Source organism: Pituophis catenifer, unplaced genomic scaffold (genome assembly GCF_029215685.1).
Source record: "Pituophis catenifer annectens isolate HBS135680 unplaced genomic scaffold, rPitCat1.0.hap2 SCAF_1, whole genome shotgun sequence".
NCBI lineage: Eukaryota > Metazoa > Chordata > Lepidosauria > Squamata > Colubridae > Pituophis > Pituophis catenifer.
The window spans coordinates 119003865-119022880 of record NW_027256881.1 but is presented as its reverse complement, the minus strand read 5'-3'; the positions used below and the strand labels follow the sequence as shown (position 1 = coordinate 119022880).

The 19016-nt window shown below is 35.0% G+C and overlaps 1 protein-coding gene across 2 annotated transcripts in view; it reads right to left on the bottom strand.

The window, feature by feature from the left end:
- The window catches only part of LMBRD1 (LMBR1 domain containing 1), a 66329-nt gene extending 48502 nt beyond the window's left edge, over positions 1-17827 (bottom strand). The window contains exons 1-5 of one of the 2 annotated variants that reach the window (XM_070954658.1): positions 17719-17827; positions 15829-16005; positions 9392-9452; positions 4547-4644; positions 1601-1668 (exon numbers count right to left, since the gene is read on the bottom strand). In XM_070954658.1, the coding sequence (XP_070810759.1) occupies positions 1601-1668; positions 4547-4644; positions 9392-9452; positions 15829-16005; positions 17719-17784 (470 nt within the window). In that variant the 5' untranslated portion in view covers positions 17785-17827. Of the gene's footprint in view, positions 1-1600; positions 1669-4546; positions 4645-9391; positions 9453-15828; positions 16006-17718 lie in introns of those variants that run through there. The other variant, XM_070954668.1, reaches the window with a different exon arrangement.
- Positions 17828-19016: the final 1189 nt, after the last annotated feature.

Here is a 19016-nt window from a genome sequence, read left to right as displayed (position 1 = left end):
GAATTTAAATAATTGCTTTAGAAGAAATTTTGTTCAATGTATAATTGTAGTAGATGACCAGGCTGAGCCCGAGGGAAGGGTCAAACATGTCATAAGTCCCTTCATGCCCGCAAAAGATCTAGTCCAGCCCACCTTGAATCTCTCTCTTATCTCCTGCACATTTCTCTAATGGTCATTGGCCAGATTCTTGTACATAGATTATGCTTGCATAAATCTTTATGCTCATTTGAATTTCCTTATATCCTAAGCATGTGACAATAACCTTAATAAGAATATGAAGACACTGTTTTATAATCATTGTCAGTATTCGAATGGATTCACAGCACAGCTCATATGTAACCTTTCTAAATCTTAAAAAAATAATAGAACAATTTCAAACCTTCAATTTCTAAAAGCTAACTTTTTAGTGGCAGAGAGAAATGTTGATCTCTCACCCTTTTCATGAAACTACTGTAGTATACTACTTTAATCAAAATTATTAGTTTCTCATAGAACTCAAAATTTAAAAAAACATTAAATTTATCAAGCAAAAATGTATTACCTTTTAATTTTTATTATCTAAATATCAACTTTCTCAGCTAAAAAGTCAAATAACGAGGGATTGTAGAGATCAAGCTAGCAATAAATATTCATCAAATTCAAGATACATATTAGAGAAGAGATTGGAGACAGTGACATTTGTGTGGGGCATGCACTGTATTTAATTAATCTGGGCAAAAGATTGCAGCTTCATACAATAATCTTTCAAGTCTCATACATGATTTATTATTTTAGAATCCACAAAAATTATATGCATATTTTAGGCTGTACAGGAGATAAACTGTCCTTCTTTTACATTTTAATAAAGAATGTTACCTTCACATAACTCCTAAATAGTTGGCCAGGGCAAAAATAAAAATCTAATGATCACTTTATGTTACTGAAAAAAAAATCATTAGCATGAATACCCAATTCAAATTAATTCGCTTTATATCAAGCCATACATTACTCTACTTTGAAGAGTTCCTCAACTCTTAGGAGCAGGCATATAAATCTAATACAACAGCTCAGTGAAAACTGAATAACCACCTAAAACAACAATGGATTAAAAACAGTGTCAGCTATATTCAAGATGTGGTATATTTCAAACACTGATAAAAAAAACTATGAAGCAGTAAAAGTTCTTGAAGAATTCAAGATTTTCCTTCAGTTCTATTTCAAGGACATAGTACTTTTCTCTTGGAGAACAGTATAAAGGTTCAACTGTACCACACCATCATAACACAACTCCAAACTTCCTCCAAAATTGTATTTTATTTCCAACTTTTTACAGTATTTATTTCACTTTAAAAATGAGAGGTATGAATCCATCAAGCATCAAAAACGCCGGGACTGAGAACATACCAATTTTCATTGTGTTTGCCATTCTTTTGTAGTCTCAAATAAGAATCATTTAATTTGTATTTATGTATGCAAGACATTGTCAATAGGATTGAAGAATTACTACTTGCTGATGCTTATATAAACTATCTTGGAAACTAAAAGGGCAGTTAAATAAACCATACTATTATAATCTATGCATATTTATGTGCGTAGATATATATATATGCATAGTGCTTACCCAATCATTAGAAGAACTGAACAAACCAGAAGGAATCCTAGTGTATACTTGACTGCAGTTTTAACCTGCTGTAAAAATAAAATAAGAAACCAATATGAAGAAATAGTAACAATTAGTGCTAATTATGATTTTTAAAGAATTTTCTTTAATATATCATAGTCAATTTTATACAATGATTATAACATTCCATACCCTATTCAACAGAAAAATATCCAATATTCATTAAACCTGATTTATTAACTCTATCAAATGCCCCCAATTTTCTTCCTATGCAATCTCTGCCATTTTCGCATTAAAATTAAGGCCTCTTTTAAATCTGAATCAGGAATCTAAAATATTTTGTAAAACCACAGACATCTATAATATATTGATGGAGGAGAATTCATTAGTCAAGTAAATTTCTGAATACTTTCCATTAAACAGAACACAGACATATTATGAAGTTACTTTTTCCAGAGGACCTAGGATACTCTATAATGGATATTTTTGTTCACTTAAATTCTGGAATTATTACTAGAAAAGTTCTGACATTTTTCCTATAGGAAGAGATAGCTGTTTTCAGAAAGATGATCAAGGAAAAAGGATCAAAGAACAAATGTTTGAGAAAGAGAACAGAAGAACAAATTATGTATAAATGGTAGCCAATATTGATATGGTCTCCCATATATTTTCCCTTTTACTGTTAAAGCTTGGATAGGTTCTCTGTTATAGAAAAAGCATGGTTAAGTCCACCATGTCTACATAAAAACCTTTCACAGTAAGCCTAACGTATCATTTTCCTACAGGGAAATGATGACATTCTTTAAGGACATATACCACAGCTATTTCCGTGATGTGATTCTTCTCATAGGAAAATCAGATGGCTTTCTGTGTTTTGGATATCAGCAGCCAATACCTAGAATATGGCAGGAAGATGAGGTTGTATGTTATGCTATTGGGGACCAGCCACAAGTTGGCCCCATCTATCAGAGAGGTCTAAAAGGAAATTAAAGAGAGTAGAAAGAAGAAAGGATTTTGTTGCTCCCAATGAGATTGGCCCACCACACTTGCAGTAGCAGAAGGGATATGCTGCGGACACTGTTGATCAAGGAATCTTTTCTGCCATTGCTCCCACACTCTGGAACATTGTGTCCCTTGTAGTGAGATCTGCCCGGAAGGACCTCAAAGCCTGCCTCTGCCAACTGGCCTGGATTCTGATGGTGGCATTTCATACTCAAGGTGGTTAGTACATTAAGCGATGACTCCAGCTCCACCACATTGTATATTGGTTCCTTCCTTCCTTCCTTGTTCATTTTAATGTTAATACTTATCATTTTAATGTTTTATTTTGTGGTTTTTATCTTCTTGTAAGCCCCCAGTCACCTGATGGCAAAATGGGTGGCATATACATTTAATAAATGGTTGGATGGATGGACAAATGGATGGACTCCTGGCCTTTGAAAAGCTAGACAAGTGTTGGGTGTGCACACTGGTTGACGGTAGAACTAGAAAAGTATCCATCTCTTTGCATAGGAAGAATGTCAGAATTTTTATAGCCCTATCACTTGAGTATGTAGGAAGGATCTGTCCTCTATGGAATGCCCTGATCTTTCTATTGGAAAAATATAAGTTTTCACAATAGATGCCTCAATATTTTTTGTCTACATGGAAAATCTATTTTATTTCAAGGTCTATTAAGCCTCATTCTTTGGTTCAGTCTCTGCACAATTTTTATTTTAAAATAATGTTTCAATCCACTAGATCAGCAGGGAAATTCTGGTTCCCTTTCTTGGCTACTGTTGTCAGGTTGGAAAGTAACATTTAATGCCAGGAATTATTTTCATTTATTTTACATTCACACTAATAAAATGCTTTCAAATCTAATTTCTAAAGAAGAACAAAATCAAACCACAATGTAGTGGCAACAGCTTCTATTTATTAAAAAAAAAAAGGGGGGGGTTGATAATTGTGATAGTAGACAAATGTTAAGTAGTTTGCTATAAATTGAACCCTCAATTTAACAGATCTTAATTTAATAGATTAAAATCTGCTGGATGTTATTTTTTTTCCAAATTTTAGGCAAAAGCAAACTTTGTCCCAAGCAAAGCAAGTTATTTGAAAATTCAGTCTAGAAAATATTAGTTATTCACTGTAATTAGTAGGGCAGATTTTCATGTACAAGTGTAGCTTGAATTCATTCTCCACTTAATGAATATTCAGCTTTAATTAAAACTTCTTCCCTTATTAGTTAAGATTAAGGTTTACTGTAAAGTTTGTCTCCAATTCTGCCTTAACAGGCACATTTGCCAAACAGAAAAAAGGAGCAATTATTCTAAGAGGCTATAAGTATCATATAGTAATAAAGCTATGATGTTAATTCTAGTAATATATAAATATATGAGCATTTTTAAACATAATGTATTTCACTCTGTGATAATGACTTATGAAACCTGGCTCAAACGCCAGCATTTTTTCCAATTTTGATCATTAATGTCACATTTAGAAGCATTTTATTTTCATTTAATTTTCTGAACAGATTTAAGAAGCCTACAGCTGTGGGCAAGAGGCAAGAAAATGTACCTCAGCGATATAGCATATGCTTTGCATAGAGAAAGAATCAGATAATCCTGACATTACAGTTAAAAGGATAAGTAAAAGCAAAAGCCCCAGTATGATTCTACACCCCCTTTTCTCCCGAAGAGCTATTGCTTGTCAAAGCAGATTATACTGAACTAAACTGTGCTCCCATAAGGATATTCAGAGGGAGAAGGACCCACAGGTTAAACCCAGCTTGACTCTATGTAAGAGAACATTATTTCCTTTCACCATGATAAAATTTTTAATGTTTCAACTACCACTGGAGTGAGGAAATCAACCCCTTTTTTTAAATTGGATTTTAACAATCAAACCCTTCTTATTCACCCTACATATTCAACCAAGCAATTGACAGCAGTATAAGCATTTTACCGAACATGTGTTGCCATCATCTTCATCTTTCTCTTCATAGTAGAAGTAGACAAATGGGATCCATAAAAATACACAGAATAATATGATGGAGTAAAGGGCTAGAATGAAAGAATGAGACAACAGGGACATTCTGAAACAAAATAATTCACAAAATGAGTACTTTAAATTCATGTTTACTACAATGGAATAAAGCAGGGATACCAAGCAAAGTAGAATCCTGTTGAAGTAGGTCTCTCTAACTTCAATGTACAAACTACTAAAATAATGCACTTTTGTAAAATCATTAATATATGCAAGCTTCACAAATTGTCCAAAGAACAAAGACTTCTTCTATAAAGTACAGGAATGGAAACACTTTCATAAGCGCAAGTAGTCTTCCATTTACAACCATAATTGAGTTTTGAATGTTGCTAATTTTAAAGATGAGAGGATCAAATGAGAGGGTCAAAGAATGTTACTCCTACAAAGACAGGATCAAACTATTTCTCAATGCACAAAAAGGCAGGACAAGAAACAATGGATGGAAACTAACCAAGGAGAGAAGCAACCTAGAACTAAGGAGAAAATTCCTAATGATTAGAGCAATCAACCAATGGAATAGCTTGCCTTCAGAAGTTGTGGGTGCTCCATCACTGGAGGCTTTCAAAAAGAGACTGGACAATCATTTTCTGAAATGGTATAGGGATTCCTGCTTGAGGAGGTGACTGAAGACCTCCAAGGTATCTTCCAACCTTCTATATCCTATACTCAATATAATTTTTAATGGGTTTCATTGTTTTCATGTTTATAAAGACTTGAATTTATACCTGATAGTTTTATAGTGTTTCTTATATATGAGCTGTCAGGAAATCTTGGATTCAGATGGGATTCAAATGTTGTAATGAATATATAATTTAACAAAAATATTTGTAAGTGAAAAAAATCTCTATATAATTACACACCAACTCATGAGTACATCCAGAGATGGAACAAAGCATGTATTCATCTACAGTTATTTTGGTTTATCTGTTAAAGATTCTTTAAAATTGATACTTGTTTCATATAAAGCACACTGTCAAGCTGTCTTGATAAAATGAGATTTAATTAATTAGATTCAGCTGCCACTCAAAGAAAGATGTTACTTAACTGACAGAATATTTTTATATAACTTTGTTAAGCCTTTGAAGGCTCACAAAGAATACATACAAGTCTTGGTTCATATGCACAGTTATTGTTTATTTTAATTACAATTTGTTCAATAAGTCACAATAGATGAATTCATATGTCATGTTAAAATCATAATCATGATTAACAAACTATAATGATTGAATTTAAATAAATAAGTCAAAAATTAACAGCTACATTGTGGTTTGAATAAGGTGCAAGTCCATTCTGAATATATATGGAACCTAGATAGTGAAATATATTCTTTCTTTTCTCCAACTCCTCAATCAAATGCTCAGTAAAATAATAAGCTGTTTAGGAAATCATCCCACTTGTTTTTAGTTAGAATTCACAAAAAAAAAAAAATCACTCATGCTTACCACAGTTTCTTCATGGCTTTTATACTAGTGATCAAATTTAATTCTAACTCCATTAAATTTACCTTGTCAACCTTACTGAATTCTGAATCCTTTATCTGGATTTAGACAAATTATGAAATTCTATGAAAGACATCTGCCTTTCTTATTTATTGGTACTCACTTTATTAAGAAGTTGCTGAATTTACAGTAAAAATAGCAACTTAAGCTGTAAAAACATGGTCTCACCATTCTACATTGAATCTTTGGAAGCTCTGCCATCCACAATCTCCACTAAAGCTAAAAATGGATGGTCAAAATATTCATTTTAGAATAAGGAGCAGACATTTCTCAGACAGGTTAATGTTGAAAGTGTGTACCACTGTTTCCACATATTCTTTGAACTCCAGCAGAGTTAATAGCTTAATAGCCCATAAAGAATCCTTGCCTTAGAAAATGGAGAGCCCATTTTCAGAAGGACTTATTTTAAATGAAAATCAAATTGTGTAATTTGCAAGTTGCTATAACTCTAGATTTCCCCACTGCATAAAATAGTTAAAATATTTTTTCTCAAGATTAACAATATCAAAGATTCTTCAGCATCTGGGAAAGAGCCCTTTTTCACTGCTGCCATCTAGTCTTAGATCGGAAGAAACTTGCACTATATGTCCAATCAAACACATTCAACTTTGGACAAGATGAACAACACGTTTTTTTTAACATACACTGTCACACCTACACTTGCAAATGACTTGCCAACGTTTTTAGATATGTAAAACAAGTCACAGAAAACCATAAACTAAAGATGATGCAAAAAATATAAAAGCTGACAAATATATCAATATAGAGAAAATAGTGGGAATCTTTCAGAATAATCTAAACATTAGGACTCTTTGTTTGGAGATTGCAGAAGCACAGGAGGAAACTGTTCACAGTCGTCTAACTGCAATAAACTGTATCAGAAATGGCTTGACACACTGGATTTTTTTAAAACCATAAAATGTAGCCCCAAGTTAATCCAATCATTAGTTCTGATTAACATTTGATTGTGCTATTAAACTATTTTGATACCTGTTTTATTAAATCATGGTTTAGTTCAACATAGAATGAGTAATGGAGATGTACCTCATTAATCTGATTTACTTAGAATAACAAAAATCAGGGACATTTTGTGTAGAGTTAAATCATTATCACCATCTGGAGGCTGGTTTATGCAACAGCACCAAACCTATACTCTGTCAAACTTCCATGGTTTTATATACTGCACTAAATACAATTCTTCCAAAACAGAAAATATTTATAACTTTCATGAGTGGTTTCAGCCACTTAATATGTATTTCTTCTTTCATAATTTCAAAATCCCAATGATTCAAATAAAAGTGTAATCCATGACAGACAAAGAGACAGTTTAGTGTAGCAGTGTCAGCACTAAGTTAGAAATCAGGAGAACCTGGGTTCTAGTCCAGCTTAAGACACAAAGCCAACTGGATGACCTTGGGCCAGTCACACACTCTCAGCCCTAAGAAGAAGGCAAAGGCAAACATTCCTATCAAGAAAATTGCAGGAACATGTCCAGGCAGTCCCTAGGAGTCAATAATGACTAGAAGGCTAACACTTAAATAGATATTATTGTGAAAACAAAGGAGAACATTTACTTTTGAAATATGTTGTTTCTTATTAAATACAAGATTCCATCGTGTCTTCCTTAGTTCTAAATGAAGATTTACCAGGTTCCTGTGCAGGAAAGAACTTGTCACACAAGTACCTTAGAAACTATCATACCTATGCCTTTATACTGTTTCTATTACCAAAGCAGCTGACAAACCTTTATCCTCTCTTTACTGACATGTTTTATGTGCCAAAAAAAAAAAAAAAATCCTATTGATTTTCTTAAGACAGGAAACCATTTATCAAGTATAACAGTGCCAGATTTTGCACTATGGTGATTAAAATTTGTAAACATATAATTATCAGTATAGGAGATGGGCAAACATATTGAAGATCCTTTTTTTAAGATCACTATTACAATAATTAATACTCTCTCAAAGTGAAGCTAAAGCTCTCGATGTAGACTTCTTACCGCTTGTTTATTTTATTAACCAAACTATCCTGATCGATCATATTGAATGTCAGTGATATTCTTGGTACAATTGATGCTACCATGTATAGATGCTGCATTTTTATATAATGAAAAATAGTCAATATATCAATTAATTTAATAAATCAAACACACTCAGACATATTTATGACAAATATATATTGCATCCAAATACAAGATATAAGGACAATTGAGTCGAGTTCCACTCTTGATAACTATCTACGTGCTTCGTGGTGGATTTTTTTGCAACAATACAGGATTGGATTACCACTGTATCTTCTTCTGGAATGTCTTTCAACTTCCTAGTCTGCAGTCTTTGCATTTTGGAATTTCTTGATAGTATCTTGCCTAAGTACTGGTTAAGTCAGACCTTACTTAGGTTTCTGTAATCACTCTGCTACCTCAATGTCTTTGGGCCAATCACTGTCAGCCCAACTCACCTCACAGGATTGTTGTGGGGAAAATAGGAGGAGGAAAGTGTGTTGGATGTTTGCCAGCTTGAGTTATTTGTAAAAATAATAAAGACAAGAAATAAATACTCCTGGGTTGGGTAAGATAAAGCAATGAATGGCTCTTGTTGTCCTAACATGTTGACATGGGGCCTTGAAGGAGGCATTCCATGGTGGAAGTGGTTAGTGGATTAGGAAGAAAATCTTTTCTCCACCCTGCTGTATTCAGGTTTCTAACTTTTTAAATCTTTGTTCTTTTTAATATTTAATGTTACCATATTTAAAATATTTTGTACTTTTGCTTTTATGATGATATAAGTGGCACAGTTGCTTGACACCAAGTGGGCGGCATATAAATTTAATGAAAAATAAAAGGTAAAATATGCTTTTACAAGTACATATGATTTGTTGTCATGGAAAACTGAACATTTTGCCAAACAGACATGCCTTCCTATATAAATAACTTCGTAGGCATGCAGATTTTAAAAAAAAAAATAGTTGAAAGATTAACAATGTTTCTCTAAGAACATATGAAAAAAAGGACAGGGAATGTGATACAGTGACTGTCACAGAATCTTGGGACATCATCCTAAATGTTAAAACTAGCATAAAACTTTTGAAATTGTATATATCAGATGAAAGAAATAACCATGAGATCAGTTAAGAAATACTTTGGACTATGGCACCACAGAAATATTATGTAATAAATCTAACTAGATTCTGGAAATTGCTAAGCTTTCCATCCTTACTCTTAAGTTTATGAAAAAATTCAGTATAGAGGAATATTTGCAATACTTACTGTAATATGCATATAATACAGTGTCTTCAATTTGTCTTGTAACATTGGCATCAGCCCAGTCCTACAAATGTTCACAGAAGAAGAAAACACTGTCAGAGTACATAAGCAGCTATTTTAATGTCCAGTTAATTTTTTAAAAAGATCAATCTCTGCAACTGTGCAAACATATAGTCTAATTATATATAATTAATTACCTTTACAAATAATATTGAAGCCCATTTAAAAGTAATATTCAAGAATTCTTCATATAAAGAAATCTATAACATGTTTTCCTGAAAATAAGACCCTGTCTTATATTTTTTTGAACCCTGAAATAAGTGTTTGGCCTTATTGCCATGCGCTCAAAAGCCCAATTGGGCTTATTATCAGGGGATGTTTTATTTTGGGGAAAACAGGGTAATATTTATTCTATTTGATTATTTGTAGCCACTATTAATATATCTTAATTAAGATATATTATATCTTAATATAAATAGGTAGGTGATATATTTTAATGTTATTTTATATATTTTATATATTTTAATGTTATTTTATTAAATTTAGATGCTCCCTAGTTCCGAACAACTCTGGGCAGTTTACAATTAAAAGTAAGAAAAATAACACCCTTTAAAACAGAGCAAAAAAGAACCATGTACGTCTGGAAACTATACAACATAACAAAAAAACTGACAGAGACTCAACCCTCACCCTAGTACCAGGCCTTGGGAGAACTCCAATCTCTTGAACCCTATCCAAAACTAAAGATGAAAAGTCCCCAGATCTAGGGAGACAAATACCCCCGTTACTCGTTGACAGAACCTAAACCTGTAACTTCTCATCCAGATCTGAAAACCTTCAAGACACTCAGACAGAACACTGACAGCTTCATCAATTAAAACAAACAGATACACAAAAATAAATAGGATACAGATGCATAAAGTTATAGAATACAAATACCTAAAATAAAAAATAATCTAGATTGAATAAAAGATCTTTCTGTAACAACCATGATGTCAGCACTTCAACCTGCATTTACTCTAGTGCTGACATAAGAAGGAGAAGCGAAGACGTCTGGAAAGGGACGGCTGACTTTTCACCTACTTATTTTCCCTGGAGATAATGTTTCCGAGGAGATGAGATGGGAGGGGGGAATTCCTTTGAGCTGGAGTAGATTAGGGGTAGAATGACTTGGAAGATGGCCAATGAGTGCAGGGGAGCGGGTAACGGAAAGGGAGGGTTTTGGGGCTGGAAGTCAGTGTTGGCTTCGTTTGGAGTCAGGTTAGGATGTCGTGCTCAATAAATAGGAGTTTTTTCTTCAAAGATTTTGTTTGAAATGCATTTTATTTGAGATGACCTCGAAACTTGACACATGAATTTATAGAATTATGCTTCTATATAAAAAATCTGCCCCATCCTTATGTTATTGTGATTAATCACTATGGAATCACAGAATGTCTTGTATTTTCTTATATTTTAGAAAGCCTGCAGACAGCAGGTTCTGACATATAGCCCTAAATCTCAAGAGCAGATCACATTTGGAAAAAAGTTCAAATGTTACTTTCATTTACACTGACAATGTTAAGAGTACAAATTCTGAGAATGACACTTTCTATTGCAGCAAATAGAGGTCCCAAGTGACTTGAATACATCCACAAGGCTCTGTGAAATATTCAGGAAAACAGACAGCCTTTTCACTTGTGTGGGGGTTAAAAATCTAGATGAGAATTTCCTGCAATACAGTATTATTCTGAAGGAAATTCTGTACTGCCTTCACCAAGCATTGGCAACGGATCTCTAAGTCACTTGTCAGCTGTCATAGTTCTGATTCTAAACCCCAAATATAACTAAATAATGTATTGAACTATTGCAAATTGTTTTCTATGATCACCTGCAAGACATGGTAAACATCTTTTCTATAACTCTGAAGCACTTGGCTGTTAGGTAAATCGTACTGGATATGGTTAGCATTCAGATACTAAGATGTTGGGTACATTTTATGATTTTTAATGCTAAAAGTTACTTTCCTAATTAATTGTTATTAATAACAATGTCACCAAAAACAATATATTGTACTCAGGTTGCCCTTATTAACAACCAATGCAAATCATATCAACTTGATGAGTAAAAGCAAGAATTTGCATTGCAGAATACAGACAGCAGCATCTCAATACTTCTTTTCTCAAGCTACGCACACTTAGAAAAAGACTACAAGATCTCGCTTGTATGAAACTCTAGATGACATTTCTCTCCCTAAAGTAGATTTAATATTTTTTTAAAAAAGTATTTTAAAAAACTTTCAATAAATCTTCCCAAAGCATCTAAAGTTATAATGCCCTAAAAGTGAATTGTTATTGATTTAAAGAATAAAGAAAAATTGATATAACAAACATTTGTGATTTTAAAAATATTTTAATGGCCTGCTTAAGCACAACTGCTTTCTTTTGTAATATAGTTCAACTCTATGTATCTTATGTGCTTAATATATTTTTCTGCAAAGATGCCCTTATGTTTCACCAGACCATCAAAGGAGTCTATGATACAAAAAGGTTGTACAAAAGGTTGTACCAAGAATTGCTGCTATAAAGCACAAAAGTTAAATTGAACACTCTCTGAACAACAAATAACCTTCTTTCCCACCACTCCACTTTTTCATAGTATATCTGGTAAACATTTATGTTTAGTTTGGAAGAGGGTGGGAGACAGTGATGGGTTGCTCCTGGTTCTGTCCAGTTCTTTAGAACCGGTAGTAAAAGCAGCGGGAGGCTCTGCCCACCCACCCGAACATCATAATTGACAATCTGTGCATGCGCAGAAGCGCACGCACTCCCATTGCGAACCGGTAGTAAAGGTAAGTAAAACCCACCCCTGGTGGGCGAACACAGATTTGTTTTAAAAAGGAACTCATATGTCCACCATTGATCTATTAGGGCCAGTCATACCAATCTATATTGTGAGGCTAAACCCCAACTTCAATTATAGTGAATTGCACAATATAGAAAGAGGACGTACAAAATCTAGTATGGGAATGATGTAGATTTAGAAGAATATAAAAAAGTAATTAAACTGGAGAAAAAATAGAATTAAAGATCTGAAAGAGAAAAGCTATAAAGAAAATAGTAAAATAGGCTGAACCTGGGTCAAATACAGTTTTGAAAAATAGCATTCAATCTATTTAGGAAGAGACTGCACTTCCTCTGATAATTTTGGGACCTTAGCTTTTGCTTTGTCACTCAAGTCCAAGTAGTTTCAGTGGCAGAGAGACCTTTTGCTGACATTGCTGATTACCGGCTACAGCCTTTCCAGAACAGGGATAATTTAGCCACAATTATTAACAACAACATAACATCCTAACTGCATTACTGCAATGTATTATGCATGAAACTGCCTTTCAAGACCATCTAAAATTTTCATTTGGTAGCGATTGTGAAGGCTATTTCACTAAAGACTGCAAGCCAATCAAATTCTTCTTCTACACTTCTCCCAAATCTCCTCCAGAGATAAAATAAACACTCATAAGGAGATTTAGGGGTGTTTGAGGACTAATAAAGCAAAGGATGCTTTATGCCCAAGTAGAAGCATGTTGCATAATTCTTACTGCAATACATACACAGCTGCCAGAATTTGAACCATCTACTTTCATACTCCCTTTTCTTGAATTCCAGGGTATCTATTAAGATATTTAAATTTAGTAGTTGGAGAAGTGGGGGTTGTACAGTGAGCCAGAACACAGTTATAGCTGATTGGTTGAAGAGTTCTGGCTCCTGCATGAGGCAATCTGTGCTGTGATTGGTTGCTGTGGATGTGGCGGGGAAGTTTTCCTTTTTTCCCCACCTTTTTCTTCTGTGCCCTGTGTGCTCTATGATTTACCTGATGATACTGTTTGCCTGACTAGCTTGTTCGGTGTATGTAAAATATATTTATTTTACTTATTTTATATTAAGAGCCGTGGTTAGAATGTAGTACTGCAGGCTACTTCTGCTGACTGCCAGCTGCCTGCAATTTGGCAGTTCGAATCTCACCAGGCTCAAGGTTGACTCAGCCTTCCATCCTTCTGAGGTTGGTAAAATGAGGACCCAGATCATTGGGGGCAATATGCTGACTCTGTAAACCGCTTAGAGACGGCTGTAAAGCACTGTGAAGCAGTATATAAGTCTAAATGCTATTGCTATTTATATAAAACTACAAGTCAGTGTCTCTGACTTCGTTTGGACACCTGCTGCACAATTCCCTGACAGTATCTGTGCCTATTCCCCAAATGAAAGAGTACCAAGAGAAAAATAATTACAGGCAACCACCTGTTCTTGAAAGGGGAGATGCTCCATCCTACTCCAGAATCTAACTGGAGCAGTTCATCAAATCTCTTTCCTCAGAAGATTTTAATTGCAGAATCCAATTTCCCCCTTACAGTAGTGCTTAAAAGTTTGTGAACACTTATTTTTCAATGTTACGTACATGTGACCTAAAATTGATCAGTTCTCCATACAAGTCCTAAAACTCAATACAAAGAATCCAATTAAACAAATGAGTAAGAACATTACTCATTAAGTTTTTCCCCTTTTTAAATGGAAATTTTAAATTTGGTTTTAAATTATTGGGGTTTTAAATTTTCAGCCAAATTATTTAATTCGTTTTACTCTATTTTAAATTTTGTATTTATATGTTTTATTCTATGGCTGTTCACCGCCCTGAGTCCTTCGGGAGTAGGGCGGTATACAAATAAAATAAAATAAAATAAATTACATTTGTTCATATTTATCTATAAGAATCTGTAAGATGCTGAGAACTCCATTTCAAAATCAGCATTCAGTAATCAATAAACTATCTGAGCAAGCAGAGGAGTCGTTCAGATAGAGAACTGCACGAAGTCCAGCATACAGCACCAACAGGGGTAAACAACAACAGCTCAAACCTCATTTGACTAAATCTTTTTTCCTGCCAATTTAATTTTACTACTCCTGTTCCTTAGGGTTTTCTAGGTCAATATCTTCATAACCAGTGAGTCTAGTATATTGTTTTTCAGCTAGTTATTTATCTAATTCCCAGCCCAAACGAACAAGAACAAAAAAAATCCAACTTTTTTTCCCCTTGAAACCCACCCCTTTCCTCTCATTGGGAGGGCAGTACTGTATTGTATTTTGAAAACATAAATAAAGCTTTAACAAACTAATAAAGGGAAATGGTGATGGTTAAACTAGAATGTCCATTATACTGTATCTGAATATGCATGCCTATTTTACACATCCTTAATCATCTGAACAGGATGTTATGGATATGCAGAAGCATGCATAACATGTATAGTTTGTGGCATCTGAAGCCCAGTAATTTGAGGTCTGTTAAATCAAAGATTTACTGTTCTTAAAATTCCCTAGCTAGCCATTAGGCCACTCAAAATTTAGAATCCTCAGTTATAGCTATTCACCCAAGTACTCAGGTTTAAGATTTCCCATTAATCTACTGAAGTGTGTATGAAGGTTAATAATGGTTATATATATGATGTATAAAATAATATATTGGAAATCTCGGAAAATCAATGGGTCCAAATTTTAAGAATCTTTAAGTCCTTGGGGATGAAGTTAATTCATCAGAAAAACTTGTTCAGTAATTATTATATTTTCCAAAACATGTTTAAAAATAATTATGTGTGTGTTGTCCCTGTAAGAAATCAGTAAACTTTCACCCATAAGAATTAGTTGTATTCTTTCATGTATTCTTTTTGGTTTTATGTCACTGTATTATAATGTAAGTTTTGTTTTATTCCTGCGATTATATGCAGAACCAATATTTTTCAAAATATTGTTCTAGAAAACCAGGTTTTAATCTGGTATCAGATGCCTTCCACTAGAGTTAACACTAAAAATATCTCTCTTTTCTGCTACCAGTATTGATCACTTAATTTAAAAATCAATATTACAATCTTAATGGCAGGAATAAAACAAAAAGATGGAACCAGCATGTTTGAAAATATTTTTCTAGAAAACTAGGTTATAGCCAACATTATGCACCTGGTATCAGGAACTGTCTATTCTGATTAGTCTTCTTTTAATATAAATTGTACCAAATTAATTTATATCTCTCAAGTAAACGAAGTGCAACTTTGCCAGAATGAAACCAGGCTTTCTAAGTGTTTGTTTAGTAGTCTTATATACTTCACTCATCCAGCTTCTATCCTGCCTTTTAACTCTAGGCAAACATTCAGATCAAAAGCTTTAACAAAAATCAGATTTAAAATAGAACAAATGTTTCAGTTTTTTTTTAAAAGAAACACGCAGCAATCTAATTATTACAATATAAACATGTCAATATCATTCGTAATTAAATCAGTCTTACTGCATTTGCTTTCTAGTGTTTAAAACAATTCAAATACTTTTTTACTTTCCCAAACAAAACAGAAACAACAACAAAAACAGAGGAACAAGATTTGTTATAAAAATTATTGAAAGTGGGGGATGAATAAATACCTTAAAAGTTCCATTCTGGTTCTTCACATAAGAAACTAGAAAAATATCCACAGGAAGGAGAGCTGATGTAATAAGTGCAATTGCCAAAGCAAAAATAGATGTTATGGTGGAAATTACTTCACTTTCACGCCTACTCTGGTACTTGCGGACATAAACCCAGCAAAACACCAAAATGACCTAAAAAAAAAAAGACAAATAATTATAACAAAATAATAATTTCAGCATTAATTTTATTCTTTATATACATACTGAAATAACTTTGCTATCTTTCAAAATATGCTTATTTGGAGAAATTTATTCTCTTATTTATTTTAACTTTACATGTTAGAAAAATTACATAAATATTATTGAAGTGCAGTTTCAACCTATCAATAGTCACATCTCTGAAGCAGATCGCATCCTCATCTCTTCACGCACTTGACTTCTGTTTAGTCAATTATCATTAGTGTAACATAATACATTAATTGCTTTACATGTACCATCATATTTCCTTTTCTAAAATGTTGATATATGTCTGATATAACAACAATATGATAGAGCATCTACTCTTGTAGTACAAAGGAATTCTTGACCTGATCTTAAAAAGTTAAGGCCTGAATAGTTTTTTTTTCTTTTTTCAAATCTTGTCAGTGCACAACATATAAACAATGAGATTGGTTGAGAATAGTATTTGAAGGGAAGATGCTCAAAAGCCCAGGGCTGTAGACTAGGAAGATTAAAAAACTAAAAGAGGAAGGCAGCAATGGTCAATTCTGTAATTTTGTTACAAAAAGCGCACAGATGTGCCAATGAAGCTAGCAGGAGACAAATTCCAACTGAAGTAAATGTTACTTTTTTCAATTAACTATGGATGAGAATGTAATCAAATACAAAGAAAATAAAAAGTTCAATGTTATTAATTAGTACATCAGAGGAAACTTTCACTAAACTGTTTGCTGCAGCATATTAGTTTACTAAATAAACCGTTTCATGCAACATATTAAGAAATTACGTAGTTTCTGGTAATTATATTTAACAAACCATGGTTATGTGCAGATTTTTCCCAGGCATGTATGGTCCTCTACTGTCTGACCAGGAAAACTGTCCCAAAACGTCCACGATGGAGGTAATGGAATTACAGGTATTAAATCAGGAGAAAGAGAAGCAGCACTTCCTAGCTGCGTTTTCTTTAAAAATATCCTGACTGTATCTATTACTGACCTGAAGTTCAGATGATTAATCTTTTTGGTAAAACAAAATGTATTGAATGCTGGCTTAGCCTACACAAACTTGGGATATTACAGAAACATATGATTTCATACCTCAAATACTGGCCTAGTGTCACTGATTTGCAATTTCATACAATGCGCGTTGCTTTAGAAGCAGTAGAGGCTTTTGATTTTTCAAGGCTGCTTCAGGCTTGGTCACTTCTGGAGGGCATAACCAAAATAACCCTAACTGATTTAATGAGGTGTTCAGGGCTAGAGAAGCCTGACTCAAGTTGTGTACTTTATATTACGTTTTTCTAAGTGTGTGTGGGGGGGGGGACACGAGTCGGCTTCGGGTCTGCGCAGCTCGCCCCGCTCACCCACGACAAAGGCGGTGAGTCTTCTGACCGCTGCACCGGTTGAACTCCTGCCGCAACACACGCACTTTCCAATACAACCTTGACCGCTACGGCTTCAGTCTCAGCTAAGTTTGCCCGAGGAGGAAACCTGACTGGGCAAGAGCAGCCTCGCTCCCAGAGAGGAAGCCCCGGGCCGGTGCCGAACGTGAACTCAACCGCCTCCCCGGAAACTATTTCTCCCCAGAGGCGCCGAGAGCGGGAAGAAGCTTCGTCAGCGGCGAGGAGAGAAACGAGACAGGGAGGAAAATAAACGGAAAGCCGAAGTCCTGCTTTATTCCTCCTACCAGTAAAGCAAGGCCGAAGAGACACCATCCCGTCACCAGATCCGTCTCGGCGGTGAAGGCCACCATCTTCACTTCCGGCAACAGCACAAACGCGAAGAGCAGCAACGACGGAGACGTCGCCGAAAGGGGAGGAGCTAATTGAGCGGGCGGGATGGTGGGGGGGGGGGGTGAGGCCGTTGCTGTAGGAACCTCCAAGCCACGCTTTCGCCGGACCGCCCCGACGGCATTTGGAATGTTTCAATTGGCTGATGTCATAAAGCAGCAGCCAATGAGGGAAAGCGAGCTCCGCGAGGTTCCTATACGTCAGCTGCGCTAAGGCTTTCGGGTGTGGAAAATCTGCGTGATTTAGTCTCGTGGAGGGGGAGGAGGCATTGCAAACGGCTCGTGATTTAAGGTCGGAGTATAGGTATTCCTCGATTTACGACCACAATTGAGCCCAAGTTCTGTTGCTAAGTGAAACCTTTGTTTAAGTGAGCTTTGCCCCATTTTACCATCTTTTTGACCACAGTTGTTAAGTGAATCACAGCAGCTGTTAAGTTGGTAACAGTTGTTAAGTGAATCTGGCTCCCCCATTGACTTTGCTTGTCAGAAGGTTGCAAAAGGGCATCACATGACTCCAAGACACTGCAACCGCCATAAATATGAGTCAGTTGCTAAGCATCTGAATTTTGATCATGTGACTGGAGAATGCTACAAAGGTCATAAGTATTAAAAAACAGTCATAAATCATTTTGTTCAGCTCCCATTATAACTTTGAATGGTCACTAAATGAACAGTTGTAAGTCAAGGACTATCTGTACAGATCCTCCTGGGAAAGGATGCCCACAGGATATCTTTCCAATGCAATTCCTGAAATACTGATCACTGGCCTCAGTTATCGTATGTGTGTATATGCACCTTCACGTAAATATGCACAGTGTTACAAGTACAGAGTTGAAAGATGGGTAGGTAGCATGCCATTCCTGCTAGAGTGAATCAGAAAGAAACTAAATCACCTGACAGCACAGCAGTATTAAAAGATGCACCAACCTGCTATTAAGTCCAGCATCTTGGCTTCTAAGGACTGTCTTCTAACACTGCTATCCTCTGTGGGCAAATCTGTTAAAAGTCTTGTCATCCTGTTTCCAGAGGCACTTGTCTGTGCCACTTTATGTAAATTGCTTCTTGGTTCAGCTCCGTCACACTGAGGAGATTGAGGTGCCCATGCTGGAGATGGTGTGTTCTGTGACAGGGTACTCAGGACACACTGGGTGGACAATGAAGCATATGGTGTTATGTGTCCTAGATCCCAAGCCTGA